The sequence below is a fragment of the Gigantopelta aegis genome, chromosome 7 (genome assembly GCF_016097555.1).
Source record: "Gigantopelta aegis isolate Gae_Host chromosome 7, Gae_host_genome, whole genome shotgun sequence".
NCBI lineage: Eukaryota > Metazoa > Mollusca > Gastropoda > Neomphalida > Peltospiridae > Gigantopelta > Gigantopelta aegis.
The window spans coordinates 16,036,866-16,059,246 of record NC_054705.1 but is presented as its reverse complement, the minus strand read 5'-3'; the positions used below and the strand labels follow the sequence as shown (position 1 = coordinate 16,059,246).

The following is a 22,381-nucleotide window of genomic DNA, read 5'->3' as shown; positions in this document are numbered from 1 at the left end:
ACACAGACAAACACACAAGCACACACACATATACACCCACTCTCACACACACACACACAGAGAGACACACAGGCATTGGTCATAATGTCCAAAATTGATGTTGCCAGCCTTCATGGGCTCATTTTTACCATAATACCCTAGATTCTCATCATTTTAACTAAATATTAACTACTATATAAAGTCATTGTTCTACCCAAGATATCGATTCTCAGGTTCCCTGCTTGCAACGAGCTTCCCGCAAGCTTGTTCAGTTTAAGCTAGTATTTGGAACCTTTTTACAACCTTGCGACAAGCTTCCTGCAAGCTTGCGATGAGCTACCCGCAAGCTTGCTACGAGCTTCCCGCACGCTTGCGACGAGCTTCCCGCAAGCTTGTTCAGTTTAAGCTAGTATTTGGAATCTTTTTACAACCTTGCTGCAAGCTTGCTACGAGCTTCCCGCAAGCTTGCGACGAGCTTCCCGCAAGCTTGCGACGAGCTACCCGCACGCTTGCGACAAGCTTTCTGCAAGCTTGCGACGAGCTTCCTGCAAGCTTGCGATGATCTACCTACAAGCTTGCATCAGTGGCAGCCATCTTGCATCTTGTATAATTCTTTAAAAAACAAACAATGGTTTTAAAGTGAAAAACATAACAGTTAAAACAAAAAAATAGGTGCTACATGTTGTCAGATACTTAGGCTACAAAATTGGTTTACCTGTCTGATAGACATGTTCCATGTATGTGGGATAGTCTTGACTAAACTAATATGCTAAAAAGCTCCTGGTCCTATACTCTTCTTCTTCTTGTTTTAGGTTATATTCCTCCACTATCTGGAGATCCACACTGTAGTGTAAAGTCATTTGTTTGTTTCTTCTTGTTTTCTTTTTTCTCCTGTTCCACCAAGCAGGATTCAACCAAACTTGGTCCAAATGATCCTCTTATAGACCTGACCAAGTGTTGTTATTTTTCAGGCCAATAAAAATTCCAAGATGGCCGCCCTGGCCTCTGAATAACTGAGACATTTTTAACTTTTACTCAAGTTCCACCATGCAAATTTAAACCATATGTATTCCTAATGATCCTCTCATGGCCCTGACCAAGTTTGTTATTTTTCGGGCAGATTTAAAATCAAGATAGCTGCCCTGGCCTCTGATTGACAGAGACATTGTTTTGCTTCTTTTCAAGGTCCACCAGGCAGGTTTCAATCAAACTTAGTCCAAATGATTCTCTCATGACTTACTAAGTGTTGTTATTTTTGTGGCTGATTCAAAATCCAAGATGGCAACCCTGGCCTCTGATTGGCTCAGACATTTTCAACATCTTCTCAAATTCCACCAGGCTAATTTCAACCAAACATGGCCCATGTCATCCTCTCATGGCCATGCATATGTTATTATTTTTGGGGCCAATTGAAAATCCAATCATTACAAGATGATTCTGTTTTAACCATATTGTATTATCATTCGTATGTATTAATATTAATTTTGTTTTAATTATTATTGTAAATACTATCTAAATCTGTTACATGTATGTTTGGTGGTTTAGCCACTGTTCCCACTGAATTTGATAAATCATATGAGAAGTTATGAATTTAAATAAAATAACCATGAAAATGATTTGGACTTAGCTTTTTCTCCACAAGTGTAGACATGCTTTCACAGTTGAAGATATGCATGCAGCAAGCTTGCAAAAATGAAAACATGCTTGCGGGAAGCTTGCATAGTTGAAGATATGCATGCAGCAAGCTTGCGCATGATTCACAAATGAAAACATGCATGCGGCAATTTGCAGAAATACTGACTACCTTACGCAAGCTAAATGTTAGCTTGCAAATAGCTTGCATTGCTTGTACTACCCTGTAACAACCTTGTAACTACCTTGCAACAACCTAGCCGCAAGCATGCATTTTTGTTTGGGTTTATTCAACGTCAGTAATGTAACGTAGAATCAGTACTGTAATGCAGAATCGCAATGGATTCTTTGAATTTGGTCGTTAAATGACCTTATAACTGTAAAAAAAGAATGGCGTGATGTGGATGTGGTACAATGAAATATTGCATTCAGCTATGCATTTTTAGTAAATAGTGTCATTTGTACAGTACCATAATGTCATCATAAGTACCATCAATTGTAGGGCCCTGCAAATCCCAATTTTCCGGTCGAATCGAATTTCGAATATGTTCGAATCGAATCGAATTTCAAATCTCGAATACCTTGGAGAATAATCAAGTGTATCAGATGCAGTTCACGAAGGAATATTCGGCTCAGTGAAGGAAATTAGAAAGACAATATAAATATCCACTTCATTGGGTGTACGTACGATGATTAACATGATAACACAAGATTGAAGTTTAAATAATAAAGCACCCCAAATAGAAAACCAGTACTAATGTGTACATAGGTTGAACTGTTGATATGCCGACCTCCTGGCATGAAGGTTATGCACACTCGTTACCTACAGGACTATTGTTGAATGAAATTATGTATATATTAATTTTTATATTAAAAAGGTTCATTTAAATAGTCTATTAATAAAGTAATATTCATCTCCTACTTAACAAAAGAAAAAGAAAACACCATTCAATTAGCCTTGTAGCAGTGTAGTACTGTAGGCAACGAGTCTACATTTGGGCTAATAAGCAACTAATCAGCAAACTAAAAATACGTATTATTTGGTTAATAGGTTACTTATACGAATTTCAATTTAAAAGAGTTTTTTCCTGCTTTGTCTTCCATACTGTTTATTTTTTATTAATGTTAACGGTTGGCCATATAGTTTGTCCCTCTTTTTCCAATTGTCCGTACACTGCAATATTCGACATTCCGAATACACAAAATTCGAATCGAATCGAATCGAAGCTTCGTGACGATTTCGAATCGAATCGAATATACGAAGCTTCGCAGGGGGCCTAATTAAGTGCAAAATAGATATTAATATTTTCCATTTTATATAATAGTATACTAAATTAGAACAATAACTAATAAATACCATATACAGTATTTAAAGGCACTCGACGCGTACCATTTCACATGTTTAATCAACTTCTTACAATCTGGAAAGATGGAAATGGCTTTATCGATTTGTTAACGTCATTTTGAATAATATTAACTGCCCCAGAACAAAAATTGGAAAAACCTACAAAAATTATACCCTTAGCTCTACTCCTTCAACGTGGTTTCTGTCCAAAATTAATCCAGGCGAAATAATTCAATATTATATGCGATTCAAACACAGCTTGATATAAGGCCGGGAAAAAAAGTACTTGTTTCCTATTACATGCTGCAAAAATATAGGGTAGGTAGGTAGGAAAAACATTTTATTTTGGAAAATAATTTTATTTATGGATATTAAATAAAGGTGTTGACTACCGGTATCCAAAATAACCTCTGCATGTATAGAAATGCATTATGCATACCAACAATATCATTCATCAGTGTTTTCCCTAGAAATGAAGTAAGCCATGGTAAAGTGACGTTTTGGGGGCATATTTTATGTGCAGTTTTAAATATAAGGGCTTTTTTTTCCATTATACAATTTTCAAAAGGACAAAAACCTTAAGGCCATTTTATTTTCTATATCTATTTCATAACTTAATTTTTAAAAAGGAAATATGTAGTACTATCCACATAGGTGTGTTTAAAGGCTTCTTTTTCCCTGGGCAACTTATAAATTTATAAAAGGCAAGGCATTTTGATTTTGAGGGCAACATGGTGCTAACCTATCTGTGGGAGAGTACATACAAAAGACCCCTTGCTTTTTAATATTAGGCAGAAGGTTTACTCTCATACTAACACTTAACTTCTGTACTGGTCCAGGACAGACTTGGTTGAACCTTAATTGGATAGAAACCAGTAAATAAGTTATAACAATTTCTTTTAATGAAAACTGAAAAGAAGGGTTCTATATTTATCTGTCCAACAATAACATTTAAAAAAAAATGTTATGAATATTATCTTTCCTAGTGTATCTAAGAAATGGTAGACTTACCAATTTTATAATTTGCAATGTAAGTTTTATTCTATATGCATCCAGTATTAAAGTACACACTTGGTTTGAAGCAATCAATTGGTCCAATGAATAGAAACGCAGTAAAAATGCTCAGGATGTTCAAACGAATGTTGAAAAGTAAAGTTTGTTTTATTTGACGACGCCACTAGAGCAATTAATTTTTATCTTTAATATCATTGGCTATTGGACGTCAAACACATGGTCATTCTGACACTGTTTTTAGAGGAAACCCGCGAAGTTCCCAGTGACCACATACAAAAAATAACGAAACGCATCGAGATCTTACTGACATATTTAATCATTTGATTTGGCAGTAAACTCAATCAGTATCGGTAAACATTCCCTCCCCTTGTTTATCAGAAGGTCACTAAATTTCTACAAGGCCAGTTTGTCGCAGGAGTAAATCATTAAATATATAGTTATTATTATTATTATTATTATTATTAATCGGAACACCTCGCTACACTAGATGTAGAATAATATACCACTAGAGTTTCGAGCATGTCCGTCCCGGGGCCTGTCGCTGGATAGCCAGGGTCTTGTCCCACGACAGAAAAAAAAAAATTAAGCGGACAATTTTGAAATTTACATCCCAAAATTAAATAGTGGGCCTTTAAAATTTTGATGCGCATCTCTAATTAATATAATTAATAAAGAAAATTCTACTCATTAAATTTGGTCGCTAAATTAGATAGGGTGGTCAAAAAGAAATTAGATAAGATCGGTGGCCTGACTCGGGATGGAGGGGGGAGGGGTATCGTTGAAAATGGGTAGAATTTTGAATTTGTAAAAAAGGTTAATAGAATTTTTAAAAAAGAAAAAAGTTACAAGCCAAAAATAAAAAGAATTGTCTGCTCGGTCGAATATTTGTATAATTTGGAGCATTTTAGAAGAACAGTCCAAAAATAAATAAGAGAAAGAAGAGAGGATCGGACTATTTAATAATATTTAAAAAAAGAAAGTAATTTCGACATAAACTTTTGAACAAAGGCCTAAAAGTTTAAAGTCCGATCTATATGTCCACGTGAGTGGCCTCGATAAGGCCGTTAGGGTTCACAGCTTGTAGGGACGAAATGGGTTGCATCCTGTCAAGAAAACCCCTAGATTGACAATCAATAAACGTTGAAGGTGTAGCGCTGTGCTGAAATACAGATCTTGAGAAGCCTGATCCGTCTGAACGAGAGAGAGAATCAGACTAGGGTGTAGTCCAGTTGTCATGGGTTGGTATAGTGGTGCGGACGGGCCCGACTTCGGAGGATACGAGATGGTATCACAATAAAACAAAGTAAAGTCTAGAAAAGAGTAGTAGGGGCCGACCCCGCTTCCTTCCTATTTCTTCTTAGAGTGGGGCGGTCAATCTTCCAGTGCTGTTAGGACAGGCTCGGACATGTAGAGACTAAACGCAAACAACCGTGGCGTTCTGCAGAATGGCCGTCATATGAGTCATGAAAAAACAAGTCAACATAGTCAGACGTAGAAATGACGTGAAGGCGAGGAATCTCGCTAAAAAACAGAATCCAACCTGGTGGTGCAGACTGTCGAAACGAGAAGCGTTCCAGCGTTCAATCAGTTCCAATGGCCACATACATCCCAGTAGAAAACTTCTTCGCTGATAAAAACAACAAAGTCAAGGATCCCCAAGTCGAGCCGCCAAAGCACGTGCAGTGTGCACAAGTGAAACAAACACGTCTTACCGCGAGGGGCTCCAGACTGGGAATGAGTAAATCGGAAAAGATCGCATATATTCGTGAAAACAATCTTCAATTTGAAGGGAAGTAACTCCATCGATCGTTAGAAGAAAACATTTCGTGGCTAACGGGTCCACAATAAAACTAAATTTGCGACAGTAAAACCACCGATATACGTCCGCAAATCGGAAAACACAGTAGGGTTATCCCCTAAATGACACCAAATTAGTGCTTGTGATAGTTTTGTAATGTTTTCGTAGAAATCGTTGTTATACTAAAACAAACATTTCTGGATATACAAAAAATGTTTTATGGTCGGCAGGTCCAAATTAGGATCGGTCGGGTAACCGGAAACAAACAATATTTTACGATACGCCTAAGTAAATTCCAATAATATATACACAGTTTTCAATAAAAAAAAATTAACAGCAAAGGAAAATTAGAGTTTTTTATATATCTAATATTCCAACAAATCATATTCGAAATACAGTACTGACAAACAAATGTTTAATGACATCTATTTTGCTTCCAAGTCAGTGACGTCATATCGAGACAGGAAAAAATAGATTACGTCATACTGTTACTTATTACAAGCATTTTATTGAATATTGTATGAAAGAAGAATAGATAATTAGATTTTTAAGATTTTGGTGATATCTTTAATAAAATACAATAAAATTTACTACAGATAGTTCTAATAATGTGTAGTATTAGAATAGGGATAATACCACTGTTTCATTATTAATTAAAACGATTTAACACAACATTTTCTCTTTTGTCTCGACTCCCCCCCCCCCCCCCCCCCCCCAAAAAAAAAAGGGTTAAATCGTTACAGTTAACAAAACAGTGGTATTATATCCTAAAGTAAAGAAAACGTCTCTGGACCTTCTACATCGCTGTCCGTTGATGACTGGGAGGCAGTTCCTTCCAACGCCGAGTCTTTCCGGGTCTCGACATTCCTGTACCATCGGGCATGGTACCTGTACTTATACGAGTGATTGTGTAGTCCCCGTGTGAAAACTGTAAAAACGAAGATGAAACATAAAAAGACACGCACACACGCACACACACACACACACACACATGTATGCATGGGTCATTATTAGATAAAGTCCGAAATTGATGTCGCCAGCCTTCATGGGCTCATTTTTACAATAATACCCTAGATTCTCGTCATTTTAACTAAATATTAATTTAAATATTAAAGTCATTATTCAAACCAAGATATCGATTCTCAGGTTCGCTGATAATAAATGTTGTTGGGTTTTTTTGTTGTGTTTTTTTGTTGTTGTTGTTATTTTGTGTGGGGTTTTTTTTTGGGGGGGGTTGGGGGGTGAGCGGGTAGGGGAGTGGGGGTATTAATGCCATCATGTGTTAGCAAAATCGCCATGTCGTCATGTATAGGAGAAAGCAATATATCATCAGGGCTATTATCGATATGCAGGAGTCATACACTTGTAGCTTAACCAAATTCCATATTTCCAGGCCATTTTTCAAAACTTCAGAGCCAGATAAAATGTTGACAAACAAATCAGTTGTTATTAAAAGTAATTTTCTTCATAAGAAGCCAATTCATGTTTCCACAGGTGTCAATCACTTTGGAACTTTAACCAATCAAAGCGCACTATTTCCACACACCCATAATTACCTAATTTTACCTAAAGAGTGAGGTAGAGCTTAAAACACTAACATTGGGGTAGGGGTGGAGGCAGGATAGTTATATTTACAAAATAGACGACTGTAACATTTGGCCAAATATTTGTACTAACCGTCGGGCATGGCAATAGCAGTTATTGACTAGCCCAGCATTCAATATCATTAGCCATGGGGGTAGGGCTACCACAATCTACAAGCCCTCACATTAATTGATTATATTCTCATGATTTCAGTGTCACCAGACCCGATGACAATGAAAATGCTCCACCTACAGAACTCCATAAAGATGAAAGTACTCAAACTGATGAAAACTGTAAATTCAAGTGTTCAATGCATTAATTACACATTTATGTGTAGTAATAATGTGTTGTGTAAATTATTTACACAAAAATGAAACCTAACCTACAACATATATACACCTGTATATTCAATATACACCTGACCTACTTTTTTTTTTTTTCCATTTCGGCTAGATAGGGTTTTGCAAATTTCATGTAAAACAAAGATAATTTTTGCAACATGTTTTGCATATGGTCAATATTTGGATAAATCCGCTGAACATGCAAGTCTTTATTGGAATAAACTATAAAGTCACAAAACTTTGAGCCAGTGACCATCAGCTGTCCTTGAACCTGGTCATAGTATTGATGATTCTGAGGCAAAATAATTCAGTTGCCTTCCCTTTTCAAAATAAATTTTTTAAGTTCATCAACTGCTTGATTAATTGTATGGTCTCTTGCAGTATATGGGCATTTGACCTCAATTATGCCACAATCATTGTTATCACATACTTTACCATCTGGGCTGGCTCCTAAAAACAAAAATTCTTTATTTAGCACCAGTCCACATTCATGTATGTCTTGTATGATACAGTTCAAGATACTTGGTTTTTGCTTTTGGTTCATTTCTTCTGCCATATTCCAAGGGAGCAGCTGATATTTCTTTGGTGTTAAATATATTCTCCAAGAATTTTGAAGATGGCACAGACTTGAGTTGTAAAATGTTCCCAAAATTTGACGCTGTTATTCGTTTGGCCCTTGATGTTTTCCATAACTGGCAGTCTGCCTGTCCCTGTGTCTGGCTTTCCAGTTTTTCTGCATCAACCAGGGCAAAGTCCTTATTTAAGCAAAGATAATTCATCTATTCACTTTACAGGTGCTGTTTTTGGAAATCGTGTATTGCCGTATCCAGTTCCCACAGAGGCTTCTTTATTTTTGAAGTTTCTTGTCTAAAATATAATACAAAATATTTTGTTCAGTGCATTGAATGCGTCTTTTTCAACCATATCTTTTCAGGGGTTTCCCCACTTGATCTCCTGGTACATAGTACAGAGAGTCACAAACTTCGAAAACATTTAGAAGAGACAACAATGCAAAATGATGAATTGCTTAAGAAAGTACAAGAACAGAAGACACGAATAACAGAATTAGAGAAAAAATTAGAAGATGGAGAAAGATTTGGTTTTGATAGTGTCTGTAGAAGAGAGGGAAAACTTAAAGATCTGTTCCAGTATTACACAGGATTAAAGCTGTTAAGATTTCTTGCACTCCTTGCTTCGTCTGGTTCACAGATGTCGCCAGGAGATACAGAACAGACACAAAAAATTGCAAAACATCGAATTCACATTGAAAGAGTAATTTCCAAAATACAACACTACAGAACTGTCTTTCATGCAATCCCAACTTCGCTCTTCCAAAACATAAACCAGATTTGGGCAGTTTGTTGCTTTTTGACATTGTTTCAAGATACATTTGTTAGGAATAAATGAAATTGGAAAACAAAACGAAAGGTTTTTACCTGATATAATAACAGTGAGCCAACAGGTACTTTCCCAAAAGGTGTATCCACTGTAGGTCCATCTTCTGATAAAATATATCCCAGTGGCGTTCCATCAAGTTGTCTCAGTTTTTTAACATCAGAAGACTCAACAAGAGGAAGTCTGAAGTGTAAAGAATTAGTACATGTGTTGCATAACCGTATGCTAAGCTGTATACTAACTAAAAACAAACAAATAAAACAAACTTTACAACAATTTATGATGCATTAGCAACTGCTCCATTTTACAGAAAATATTGTAAGACCTGTTCTAAAGATGACGATTTTTATATCTACCTACAGATGTAGTAAAACATTGTTTATAGGTTCCTTGGAAATCCCCCTAATTGCGACCCAAATAAAAATAATCTTAAGTCTATCTTGCCAGTTTTCCAACTTGTTAAAAAGGAATTGTAACATTGTTGTCATTAAAATGTATTCATATTGCAGAGGTATTTATGTGCATAATAATTTCGTATTGTTAGCGACACAATACTTTTAAAGTATCATACTACATTCCAGTTAATTATTAAATATTAATTTCACAACAACATGAAATTAGTTTATGCAAAATATAATCAATTCTGTCTTTTATTATATTGATTAAAATATACATGTACATTTTATATTCAGTTTATTGTTTATTTATTTCTCTACATTTTCAGAGAGTATTATAGACTTTTAAATGCAACTTTACAATATGCAAAGAAGTTGCAGAACATACTGAAATATTCCAGAAATACAATAAAAATCTCAGTGAGGTGATGCTAATTTCAAAATGAATCGATATAATTACAATAGGTATACTGCATATAGTATCAAAGAAAAAATCAACATTATAAGTGTTACTTCTTCTGTGTGTCCAACTGACACAATACAGGCTTTCGTTTTCTGACTTCTGCTGTGGGTCTTTCCACCACAACATGGCTCATTGGCATTGGCTTTATTTCAACCCTCTTGGATGGCCCCACTGTCTTGGAATGCTCGTACAACTCTGCTGTTCTGGGACTGATGTTAAATTGTGCAGCTTGAATCCTTGTAAGGTTTTTAAGAGCCCAATAATGTGTGAGCAGTGGCCACTTAGCCTGGAAGTACAAAAAGAAATTCGTTTATATTCGTGAACACCGGTTGTTTTCAAATGATAATAATACACACAGTTGATATTTAGCTATATACAAATTACCTATTATAAATATGAATAATATACATGCACACACACAGCCCATGAACAGAAAAAAAGAAGAAAGAAATGTTTTATTTAATGACGCAGTCAACACATTTTATTTACGGTTATATGGTGTCAGACATGGTTAAGGACTACACTATATTGAGAGAGGAAACCCACTGTTGCCACTTCATGGGCTACTATTTTTGATTAGCAGCACCATCCCACAGACAGGGTAGTACATACCAGTCATGGTGCACTGGCTGGAACGAGAAATGGCCCAATGGGCCCACAGACGGGGCCCATGAACAGTGTACAAAAAAAAGACAGTGTGTGTGTGTGTGTGTGTGTGATGCATATGACTGGAATTGTTTGTGAGGTGAATTCAAACTTAACAGTTGGGCGATTTATTGTAAATCTTCAAATATTATTACAAAGTCTTGACAATGCAGCTTTAAGACACGTGTGTGTCATTTGTTATATTCCGGTTTGTTACTTTTCATTTTGCTTCGCACTAAAATAAACCATGCTGCAATATTAGTTTAATACCAAAATATACTCACCCAGCTTTACAGGAGCAGTTAGCCTCTGATAGCTGTTTCGTCTCCAAGCAAACTTGAATATGGAGTTTGTGTGCCGAGTCGTTTTTCCTCATGGAACGCCAGCATCTCGCATTTACTTTCGGTTGATTTTCGTCGGAAATTTTTATATCGTGGATGTAGCCTTGCCTAAAATAATTTAAACCTTTCTCTTGTGCTTTTCTGGAAAGGCCCGAACTCTCAGGAAGATATAAAACAGACACATCATCTGGAATACTTTTTAGATCAGCTACGCAGTCTGCTACGGATTCTGCCATTTTGGATGTTAGCTTGTGGGACGTAGTAACAGTAACTAAGGGGGCGTGGCTTACGGAGTAATTGTGGAAACATGAATATTAATATAGCCTATGCTGATTTACATAAGGTTCGTGTGTGATCATTTGAAAGTTGTCATTTCCACCGTTATACGAGCACTGCAGGCAAAATGGCTTGGGTGATTACAAAGTTTTGGTAAAATTCCTACTAAAGAAGGAATTGGTATGTTTATTCAACGTCATAACCGTAAAGCAGAATCGCAATGGATTTTGTGAATTTGGCCGTTAAATGACCTTATAACGGTGTAAAAATGAATGGCGTGATGGATGTGGCACAATAAAATATTTCATTCAGCTATGTATTTTCAGTAAATAGTGTAATTTTTGCAAAATGTTGTCAGTACCGTAATGTCATCATGAGTACCATAAAGTGCAAAATAGATATTAATATTTGCACTTTTATATAATAGTATATTAAATTAGAACAGAATAACTAACATACATACAGTATTTAAAGGCACTCGATGCATACCATTTGACATATTTTATTGACTTCTTAAAATCTTAAATACAGTATATTTTTAAATGAAATGAACTTTATATACTTAGTTTATAGCTGCTTAACTATACCAGATTTCATTAGTTGGTGGTATGTTATTAAAAGACTACGAGTCAGAATTACCAAATGTTTGACATCCAATAGCCGGTGATTAATTAATCAATGTGCTCTAGTGTAGAATATAATAAAATGTAACTTTATTTTTGGGGGACAATAAACTGATGACAACGAGATGGAAATGGCTTTATTAATTTTTAACGTCCTTTTGAACAGTATTAACTGCGCAAAAACCAAAATTGGAAGAACCAACGAAAATAATACCCTTAACCCTCAGATCTACTCCCTCAACGTGGATTTTGTCCAAAATTAATCCGGGTGAAATAATTCAATATTATATGTGATTCAAACACAACTTCATATAAGTAAATTCCAACAATATCCACAATGTTTTCCAAACAAAAAAAAATAACAGCAAAGGAAAACTATTGTCACATGTTTCAAGCACAAGACTACTTGACAGTGGTACTAGATGAAATAAAATTGCTTCTTTTTTTTACCCAAATGAAACTTATTTAATTTTTTTTACAACCAACACACTCACATTTATCACCAATCACAGGTGTTCACTTCTCTATTAAAAGTTGGGTTCACCTCGAAATTTGACCCAGTCAGAAATTATTTAGTTTAGTACTACCATGTTGAACCCATTTTTACCCAATTTCATCGACGTCAACGTCAACTCTGGGCACAACGCCACTTGCGATGGAGGGAATGGAGTAGAGTCGTGTTTAGCGATGAATCAAGATTCACACTGCAATTTGCCCATGGCAGACAGAAGGTTTGGAGACGATGTGGTGAACGTCATGCTCAGTGTTGTGTCAGTGAAGTTGACAGATTTGGAGGCGGAAGTGTAATTGTTTGGCGGTCCTTTCTATAGAAATGGACGTTCTCGACTTCTTGTCATCCGTGGCAATCTTAAAGCTTCTGGATACCGCGAAAAGGTGCTGGCCCAGGAACTTGCGCCCTTCATGGCAGCTCATGGTCCAGGCCTGACCTTTCAGCATGACAACGTCAGAACTCACACGGCCATCTTGACAAGGGATTACCTGAGGAACGCGGGCATCAATGTCATGGGTTAGCCTTCTAGGTCATACGACCTGAATCCCATCGAGCACGTCTGGGATGAGCTGGGAAGACGCACTTTTATGAACCCTCCACAGATTTTGCAGGAACTTGGTGACTCATTAGTGGAACAATGTTGCCGTATCCCTAATGCAGTCTTTACACGCACCAGTCAATGAGGCCCCTGTGCGTGCTGTAACCTCACCGTGGTGCAGGGGTGTTACATTCTCTTTGAGAATAGACAATACAGCACAAATTGAAATTTTGAGTGAAAGTCAGTATCTATCTGTGATAAATCTTGAATTTTTATATTGATGTTGATCATCACCTTATTTGTTTGCATTTCCAGTTTGACACCCAATAGCCGATGTATTGTTAAACATGCATTCATTCATTCATTCAATGAGGCGTTGCCTTGCAGTTGTGAGTACACATGGAGGGCATACGCGCTACTGAACTGTGATTTCATCAGACGACCCCACTTGTGAATTGCCATTTTGACTGTGGTTTTGACGAATGCTGTGGGTGCATCGAACAGATTGTTAACTCAACATTTATTCCTATTAATTCTTTGGACGTCATACGATAAGAAATACCTTATTTAACACGTTCTTCTGTCATATTTGCTAATTAGCTTTTAGTTTTTAATTCGACTCAGTATATATTTGAAATTGAAATTTGACGTTAAATAGACAATAACACCCGGAAAGTTAATGACGTCATTAAAGGTGACATCATTAGCAATTGGAACAGGCGAAGTTGATGATTCAAGAGTCTACAGTTAGATTGTAGCCAGGTATTTTTGTCATGGAATAACAAATATACAGTCAGTTCTGTAGAAAAACGATTTAGTCAAAAATAACATTTGTGGGCATCAAATAGACAATAACACCCGCAAATCTAAAACCTCCATATGGTATATGCTCTTTTGTGTAAAATATTGGAGCTGCAATGTCTTTACCGTTATTTGCCCATTTTTGTGAAAATAGCCCGTATACCTGTAGGTATGAAATTTCACAATTGCATTTTTATATTGATGTTGATCATCACTTTATTTGTTTGCATTTACCATAGTTTGCACCCAATTGCCGATGTAGTGTTAATGCTGGAGTGTCGTTAAACATCTAGTCTAATCTAATTGTAGGTATGAAGAGATAAGAGGTGAAGGAAATTGAAGGAACAATGGAAAAAAGACCGACCATGGCTTGACTTCACAGAAGATAATAGAATGACATGCAAATGGTGCTCTGACATTACTCATGATAATGAAAAATATATCTAGCATATGGCAAAGCTGTAAACAATAAAACGCCGTGAAAGCAGCAAAGTTCATGAGAACAATGCACAAATTATGGAAAGCTGAAAAAGCGATTGAGGTCTTTCAACAAGGCCATAATAAATAAACTAGAAACACTTTTTTTCGAAATGCTCATGCAGTATCTCTTGCTGGTAGACCATTCTATGACTTTGTCTGGATGGCAAAACTAGATGCTGCAAACGATCTGCATGTATTGAAAAAGTATATTAATGACAAGAGTGCTAGGATATTCATAAAATGCATAGCTTCAGCAAAGAATGAGAAGATCCATCAAGAAGTCGAGAAAGCCAAGTGTCCTGCTGTTTTAGTGGATGGAAGCACAGATTCAAGAGTAACTGAAAATGATATTGTTTATGTGAGAATTGGTATATAGAAGGCAAAGTGAGGGTGTTCTTAGCTAACTGTCCATGTGTTTCCAAACGTAATCCCGAAGGCATCGTATTTGCTAATCAGAGCTCACTGGTGAAGGTAGGAGTTAAATGACCATAGTTCCTGAAAATGTTCATTGCCATGGACACTGCTGGAACCCTATTGGTGCTTGATACTTCTTCTTCGTTCAAGCTATAGTTGATCATAATGCTTGATACGGTCAATGGAGTAGCAGCTATTCTACGAAATGGTCAACCAGCTATGGTAGCAATTCGCCGTTACGGTCATAAGCTTGAGTTAGCTTTTAAAGATTCGATCACAAAAGTGTCTCTGGACAAGAAAGTTACTGTATGCTTACTGCAAACACTACACCATCTGTACCTGTAACAGTTCATTAAATAGGTCAAACCTAAGGGCTTCTTTCAAAGCACTTATTCTTTATAGCTATATTCATAATAAATGTATATATTTATAACTATAAAATAACTTGCCTGCTGTGTTAAAGAGAACGAGAAGGAATCCAATGAGAAATACGTCTCTCATGCTTCTCCTTCAAACTTGTACTGCTAATAAGAAAAAACAAATGGTAGCTTAGTGTTTAGTGTTGCACTTTTTAATGTCTCACATACACAAATAAACGGACACATGTTCTATCAGCGTATGTGTATGACGCGGAATGCCAAGAGAACTTTGGGGAGGTTTCGAGGGGGATGAAAATTAATATATAACAAAATTATAACTGTCCAGAATATACGTTTGTGTGTATATATATATATATATATATATATATATATATATATATATATATATATATATATATATACTAAAACGCAAAAAAAACGCAGGTTCTCATTAAATTGGATATAAAATATTACAAAAACAAAACGAAATGAAGATTTCAACATTTATTTTGGAGCTACACCAATTCGGCACACATTGGTGTTGGAAATTTTTGATTGAATTCCTTTTTGGCTATTGTTTCATGTCATAAAGTAGGGTGGGGGTCCATGTTAAAAATGTGAAAGAGACGACCTGTAGCATTGTCAAAGTCAGTATCGCGTGTGACCACCCTGGGCATTCAAACAGGCAGTGCAACGTCTCCTCATTGAGTTGACAAGCCGTTGAAAGAATGCCTGAGGGAGTGAGTTCCATTCATGGACCAATGCTGCCTCCAGCGCCTGCATATTCTGAGGTTGTCCGCGAGCCTGAAGGCGACGTCCGATTTCATCCCAGACGTGTTCGATAGGCGCCATGTCCGAGATAAGGCTGGCCACGGCAACGTTGGGATGTTGTGCTGAGCCAGCAACGCCTGTGTTGCCCTGGCAGTGTGCGGCCTGGCATTGTCTTGCTGCAGCAAGCGCACACGTGGGTGAGCGGCAAAGAAGGGAACGACGTGATTGTTGATGACGTCATTTTGGTACACGGCGGCATTAACGCGTTGTCTGAACACATGAAGTTGTGTTCTGTGGTTGAATGAGAACCCACCCCACACCATCACACTACCCCCGCCCCATCGGTCGGCCTGCAGAACGCAGCAGTCGGAGTAACGTTCATGTCGACGTCGCCATACTCGGATTCAGCCATCAGCGTTGGAAAGATTGTAACGGCTCTCATCAGTAAACAGAACTTGTTGCCACTGGCCACGTCGCCATCTTTGATGTTGTTGCGCCCACTGTTGACGTTGTTGGCGGTGCCGAGGGGTCAATATTGGTCCCACATAAGGACGGCGGTTACGGAGTCCTGCTGCCCTCAGACGGCGTCGGACTGTATCGGCGGACACTGGACCACGTGGACCACGCACCTGGTGAGCGGTGTTAGCTGCTGGCAGCATCCGATTCCTAAGGTGGGTCACCCGGATGTACCGGTCTAGGGCTGCGGTTGTCACCCTCGGGCGGCCGGTGCGTGGTCGATCGTTCACAGATCCAGTGATTTGGTGACGTTGAGAAAGGCGTGCGATTGTCGAAACATGACATCCCAATTGTCTGGCTACAGCAGTACGGGTCTGTCCGGCTTGCAACATCCCGATGGCCATCCCTCGCTGGAATTGCGTCAGTCGCGGCATTTTTAAAATGTGATTCTGTTGTCTGTCACTACTCAAATTGAATTTATGCGATTAAATCCAGGTGTGTAGGCTTTATAAGCATTTCAATGAGTGTGTTTGCACTGGATTCATGATACGGATGATCCAGCACGTGCAAACAACGTGTTTTGAGAATTCGTGACGTCACACAGGTAATGAAATTGACACGCAGGTGGGACTGCGGTGTGGGTGTGTGCCATGTCCTTTAACACAGTTGAGGTTCATTTCCACCAAAGATACTGCTTTACAAAGTGCAATTCTTTCGCATTTTCAGGACCTGCGTTTTTTTTGCGTTTTAGTATATATATATATATATATATATATATATATATATATATATATATATATATATATATATATTAATTACGTAATCATTGCCACGCTTTATTACTGTTTTGTGTGTTTTCGTTTAGCAAACCTGATGTCTAATTATCGAACACATAGAGAACCTTATGCGGGTTTTTTCTGTTCCCTTAATTCCTTCTTTCTCTTTCAATAATATTTATTTCTGTTCATATTTAAATTGCAAAAATATATTACTGTCGTAACCCTATTAAAGTTACAGTCTCTGGTTACCATATTATAACATCATGTACAAATATGACATACAAGCTCAAATGCACTTTCAAAAAACTCGTGTGTGTTCGCTATGAACGGAGATCTTCAAAAGTATACGCTTGATTCGTTGCCTGTGCCGCCATAGCGCGGCAAAGCACAAACGACAGCCTGTTGTCAGTTTCAGTTAACACGTGCGTTTGCCGATTTCAAATTGCAGGATTCGTCTAAAACAATTAAAAGAGAAATCTTGCGCTGTACGAAGAACGTTCGGTTGAGGATACGGTACTAGAGTCTTTTGTTAAAACACATTTTTAGGTCTAAGTAATGAATAAAAATAACATATAGTGTTAAGTAATTCGAACACAGTACCCTCTTCCTCTACCCCTAGAGCGTTACGTTATTAGTAACACCCCCTTACATGTAACGCGTATGCCAACAGCTGGCCACAGTCACAATTTCAAGGCAAATCCCCCACCCACCGACCCCTGGAAAGGCGTTGTACCATACCTCTATGGATATAAATATGGTTTGGAGATATGAGACGACCCCTCAATCAAGACGGTTAAATTGGTTCAAAAATTGCGAAATCTCACGTGATCTCGTTGGGGAATTCCACACTTGTGATAAGCCAATGAAAACCGAGATCGGTAGGAGCCCGTCAAAGTGTCCTACTTTCGAAATACTGGCTTTGTTTTTGACCTGGATAAGCCAGCGTAGTGAAACCAATGCTGAGTGCGGCGTCATATATGCATCAAACGTAATTAGATTTTCTGTTCTATATGCTTAAATAATAAAAAAATATTCCGGATACTGCCGCTTTAAGTTGTTTAACCTGTGCCTAATCTATTTGATATTTTAAAATTCAATCAAATGTTTCAATCAACACACACACACACACACACACACACACACACACACACACACACACACACACACATATACATATATATATATATATATATATATATATAATTACAAACTTTCCGAATTTATACGATTTACTGTATTCTGATTGGCTGACGTCACTAAAAAAAACAAGCGTTATCCTTCCATAAACCTCATAAAAATACGTCATCATGGAAGACCAAGATCGAAATAACCGCATAACACCAACAGTCACTACACGTAAACAAAAGTTAATATCAAGGTCACTTTGCGATTGAAAAACACAAGACAAATCTGCACATGAAATTGTTTCATTTTTTAAAAAGAAGTTATAATAAAGATATATACACTGTTTTTGTTGATTCAATACTTATTTTTATTTTTAGCGGACAATTTCCAATAGTATGTATACATGTATTCCTACGCTTATTTACAGAACATGGTTGACGTTAAGAACGAAAGAAATTATTTTTGAGTGTTTTAAGGTACACTTCTTGTACTGTTTGTAATTATGCAATTGTTTCTCATTTTTTACGAATTTATCGATGTATAAAAGTCACAAATGTAGTATAAAATCGCTTCGCTACGCTACGCGATTTTATACCATTTGTGACTTTTATACATCGATAAATTCCTAATAATGAGAAACAATTCTTATATATATTGTAACTCTCGATGATGGGGATATGCAGGCGCCGATTTAGTGGGGGGCCCAAGGGGCCCCCCCCCCCCCCCCCCCCCCTATTTTTGGGGTCAAGTTATTATTTTTTTACTCAGATGCGAGGAAATGGCGTTTCAGGCCACTTAAATTTCAAAATTTTGCGGGGGAGCATGCCCTCGGGCCCCCCTATTTAAAAATCCTGGATCCGCGCCTGATAGGTACAGTCATACACGCTCTTTAAATTTGGTCTAGTACAAGTTCGATAAGTTTTTCAACATCAAGTGTCATTGGAAGTACACGAGACATAGTTTCTTATGCGGGCTAGCTGAAATCGCTCCATGATCTGATCGAAAAAAATTGCATGCGTTCCCGAGCGCGCGCCGTACGGAAATTGTATTAATGGAAGCACTTACTATAAAACCAAAGGTATGCGATATTTGACGCACCCGTACCCGCACCGCATCCGCATTAAAGCTGTTCCCATTAATACGGCTGCGGTCCGGGTGCGTCCGATTGCGGTGCGGGTGCTTGCGTTTGTTGTTTCCATTGATTTGGCTACTGTCTGCGATTACTCCAGTAATGACATTCAAGATGCAAACACTGCAATATCACTTATTATTTGAAAAAAAAAGCTTATTATGATAGTCGCAACGTACAATTTGATACAGAAAAAGATTGTTTTTTTTAAAAATCAAACAAACAACAAACAAACAAACAAACAAACAAAAGGAAGCGCCATTGTTAAAAATGAGAACAAACAAGGAGTATACCAGAACCATACAGGTATATGCATTGTCACATGTTCATATATCAATCATATTTGTAATCGACTTCGGTAAATATTTTTTGTACTTAGGAAATACAAATATTTATTACATCGACAACCTTTATTGAAAATATATGTAATTTTTATCCGCCCGGTATTAGAATATGATTCGGAAGTATGGGATGGGTGTTCTTTAGTCGAGGAAGATATTATTGAAAAAGTACAATTAGAAGCCGCCAGATTAATCACGAGTTTGTCTAAATTTGCATCCATAAAGTCTTTGTATTACAAAACTGGATTAGCAACACTTACTTCCAGGCGTAAATTCAAAAAGCTGTGCACAATGTGTAAAACAATGAAACGTATGGCTCCTGATTTTGTGATACACAGTATCCGACAAACAGTTGAATAAAGAGCCCCTTGCATGATGAGAAATCGAAATGATATTTCTTTACACCTTTCTAAAATTAATTTACTTGAATCATCATTTAACCATTCGACAATAAAACTTTGGAACAACCTTTCAGGTGAAATTGTAAATCTCGATGATGGGATCTGTACAGTCATACACGCACTTTAAATGTGATCTAGTACACGTTCGGGAAGTTTTTCAACATCACGTTTCATTGGAAGTACACGACATAGAATTTGGGGGAAGCCCCTACGATCCAGGGGAATCCTTTGTGAGATTTCTTATGCGGGCTAGCTGGAATCGCTCCATGATCCGATCGAAAAAAATCGCATGCGTTCCCGCGCCGGCGCCGGACGGAAATCGCATTAATGGAAACACTTACTATAAAAACAATGCTGTGCGATATTTGACGCACCCGTACCCGCACCGCAACCGCACCGCAACCGCATTAATGGAAACATAGCTTTAATGCGGCTGCTTCTCTTCGATTACCAATGAAAGGTGTAAAGAAATATCATTTCGATTTCTCAGCATTTAAGGGACTCTTTGTTCAACTGTTTGTGGAATACTGTGTATAATAAAATCATGAGCCATACCTTTCATTATTTTATACATTGTGTACAGCTTTTTTAATTTTCGCCTTGAAGTAAGTGTTCCTAATCACATTTTGTAGTACCAAGGCTTTATGGATGCAAATTTAGGCAAACTCGTGATTAATCTAATAGCTTCGATTTGAACTTTTTCAATAATGTCTTCCTCGACTAAAGAATACCCACCCCATACTTCCGATGCATATTCTAATACCGGGCGGATAAAAGTTACATATATTTTCAACAATGTTTCTCGATCTAATAAATATATGTATTTCCTAAGTACAGAAATATTTACCGAAGCCGATTACAAATATTATTGATATATAAACATATGAAAATGCATAGACCTATATGGTTCTGGTACACTCCTTGTTTGTTCTAATTTTTAACAATGACGCTTTCTTTTTTTTGTTTGTCTGTTTGTTGTTGTTGTTTGGGGGTTTTTAAATCATTTTCTGTATTAAATTGTACGTTGCGACTATCATAATAAGCTCTTTTTCAAATAATAAGTGACGTTGCAGTGTTTGCATCTTGAATGCCATTACTGCAATAATCGCGGTCAGTAGCCGCATTAATGGAAACACAACAAACGCAAGCACCCGCACCGCAATCGGACGCACGCGGACCGCAGCCGTATTAATGGTAGCATAGCTTTATGGAAACATAGCTTGACACACCGCACGCATCTAGTCCAGACGCTCTCACTGAAACCAACATATTTCAAATGTTTGGGGGTTTTTCACCCGGAGCGCACGAACGTGCCGCATTCAGTCTACATGAGCTTAAAAGACCAAAGGAAACATATTTGTTTTCAAAGGATTATGAAACTTACCTATAATACAAGACTCTTGTTTTTAAAACACTACCTGATGTAAACGTGGCCAACCGTTAAGAACTGCTCATATATACTGATGACACGTGGATGTACCTCGAGAGTTTTACACGTATGCAGCAGTCTCATTAATTCTGAGTTGGACGTCAAAACAATATGTTACCCCAAAGGTTTCATAGAAAGAAAAAAAAACTCACTTACATCCACATGAAACAAATTGCCTTGTTTTTAATATGAACACCCCCTACGATATATCACACGTGGCCAACCGTGAAAGTTTACAAGAAACTGCTCATATATACTGATGACACGTGGATGTACCTCGAGAGTTTTACACGTATAAAAATAAATCTCATTAATTCTGAGTTGGACGTCAAAACAATATGTTACTATAAAGGTTTAATGATAGAAAGAAAAAAAACCTCACTTACATCCACATGAAACAAATCATTATGTTTTGCAATATGAAAGTATATATATACGATATATCACAGTATATATTTTTATGATTATTTATTTTTATACACAAAAACATTCTGGAGTTTTCGACATCTCATGGGTATATACATATATACATATATACATACATACATACATACCGGTATGTATGTTGGACCGGTACGAATATGGTCGACTAACGATCTAAAATACGATCTATTTTTGTGGAACGTAGTTGGTCTGATTGGTAGTGTTCCGGCCCAACAATTGCGGGCGATTGGGTGCCACAGGTTCGGGTCTCGGTAACGGCATGAGGAAATTTATGAAGGCAATGAATGATTTTAATATCCCCTGTGCCAGTGCGTCATTGAATATATGTATGTTTAAGTCAAAACCCGACATACATACAATAGAGATATTCAAAATATAAAAATACGTATATACATACATATATACATACATACATACATACATACATACATGTACTGTGTGTATATGCACAGTCGAGGACCCTTGTATTGAAATTGCTTGAGTCGATATATCGTTTGTGTCGATATGACTGGTCGATACTGGTCAAAACGTGTAATAATTCATGTTTTTGTCATGTTTATCACGGTATACTT

At 37.3% G+C, this 22,381-nt stretch overlaps 1 protein-coding gene across 1 annotated transcript in view; it reads right to left on the bottom strand.

Annotated features, from left to right (window-relative positions):
* The window catches only part of LOC121376881, a 151,773-nt gene extending 130,394 nt beyond the window's left edge, over positions 1–21,379 (bottom strand). Inside the window, exons 1-3 of the mRNA XM_041504667.1 lie at positions 21,321–21,379; positions 15,025–15,099; positions 6,562–6,696 (exon numbers count right to left, since the gene is read on the bottom strand). Coding sequence (XP_041360601.1) covers positions 6,562–6,696; positions 15,025–15,076 — 187 coding nt within the window. The 5' untranslated portion in view covers positions 15,077–15,099; positions 21,321–21,379. The remainder of the gene's footprint in view (positions 1–6,561; positions 6,697–15,024; positions 15,100–21,320) is intronic.
* Positions 21,380–22,381: the final 1,002 nt, after the last annotated feature.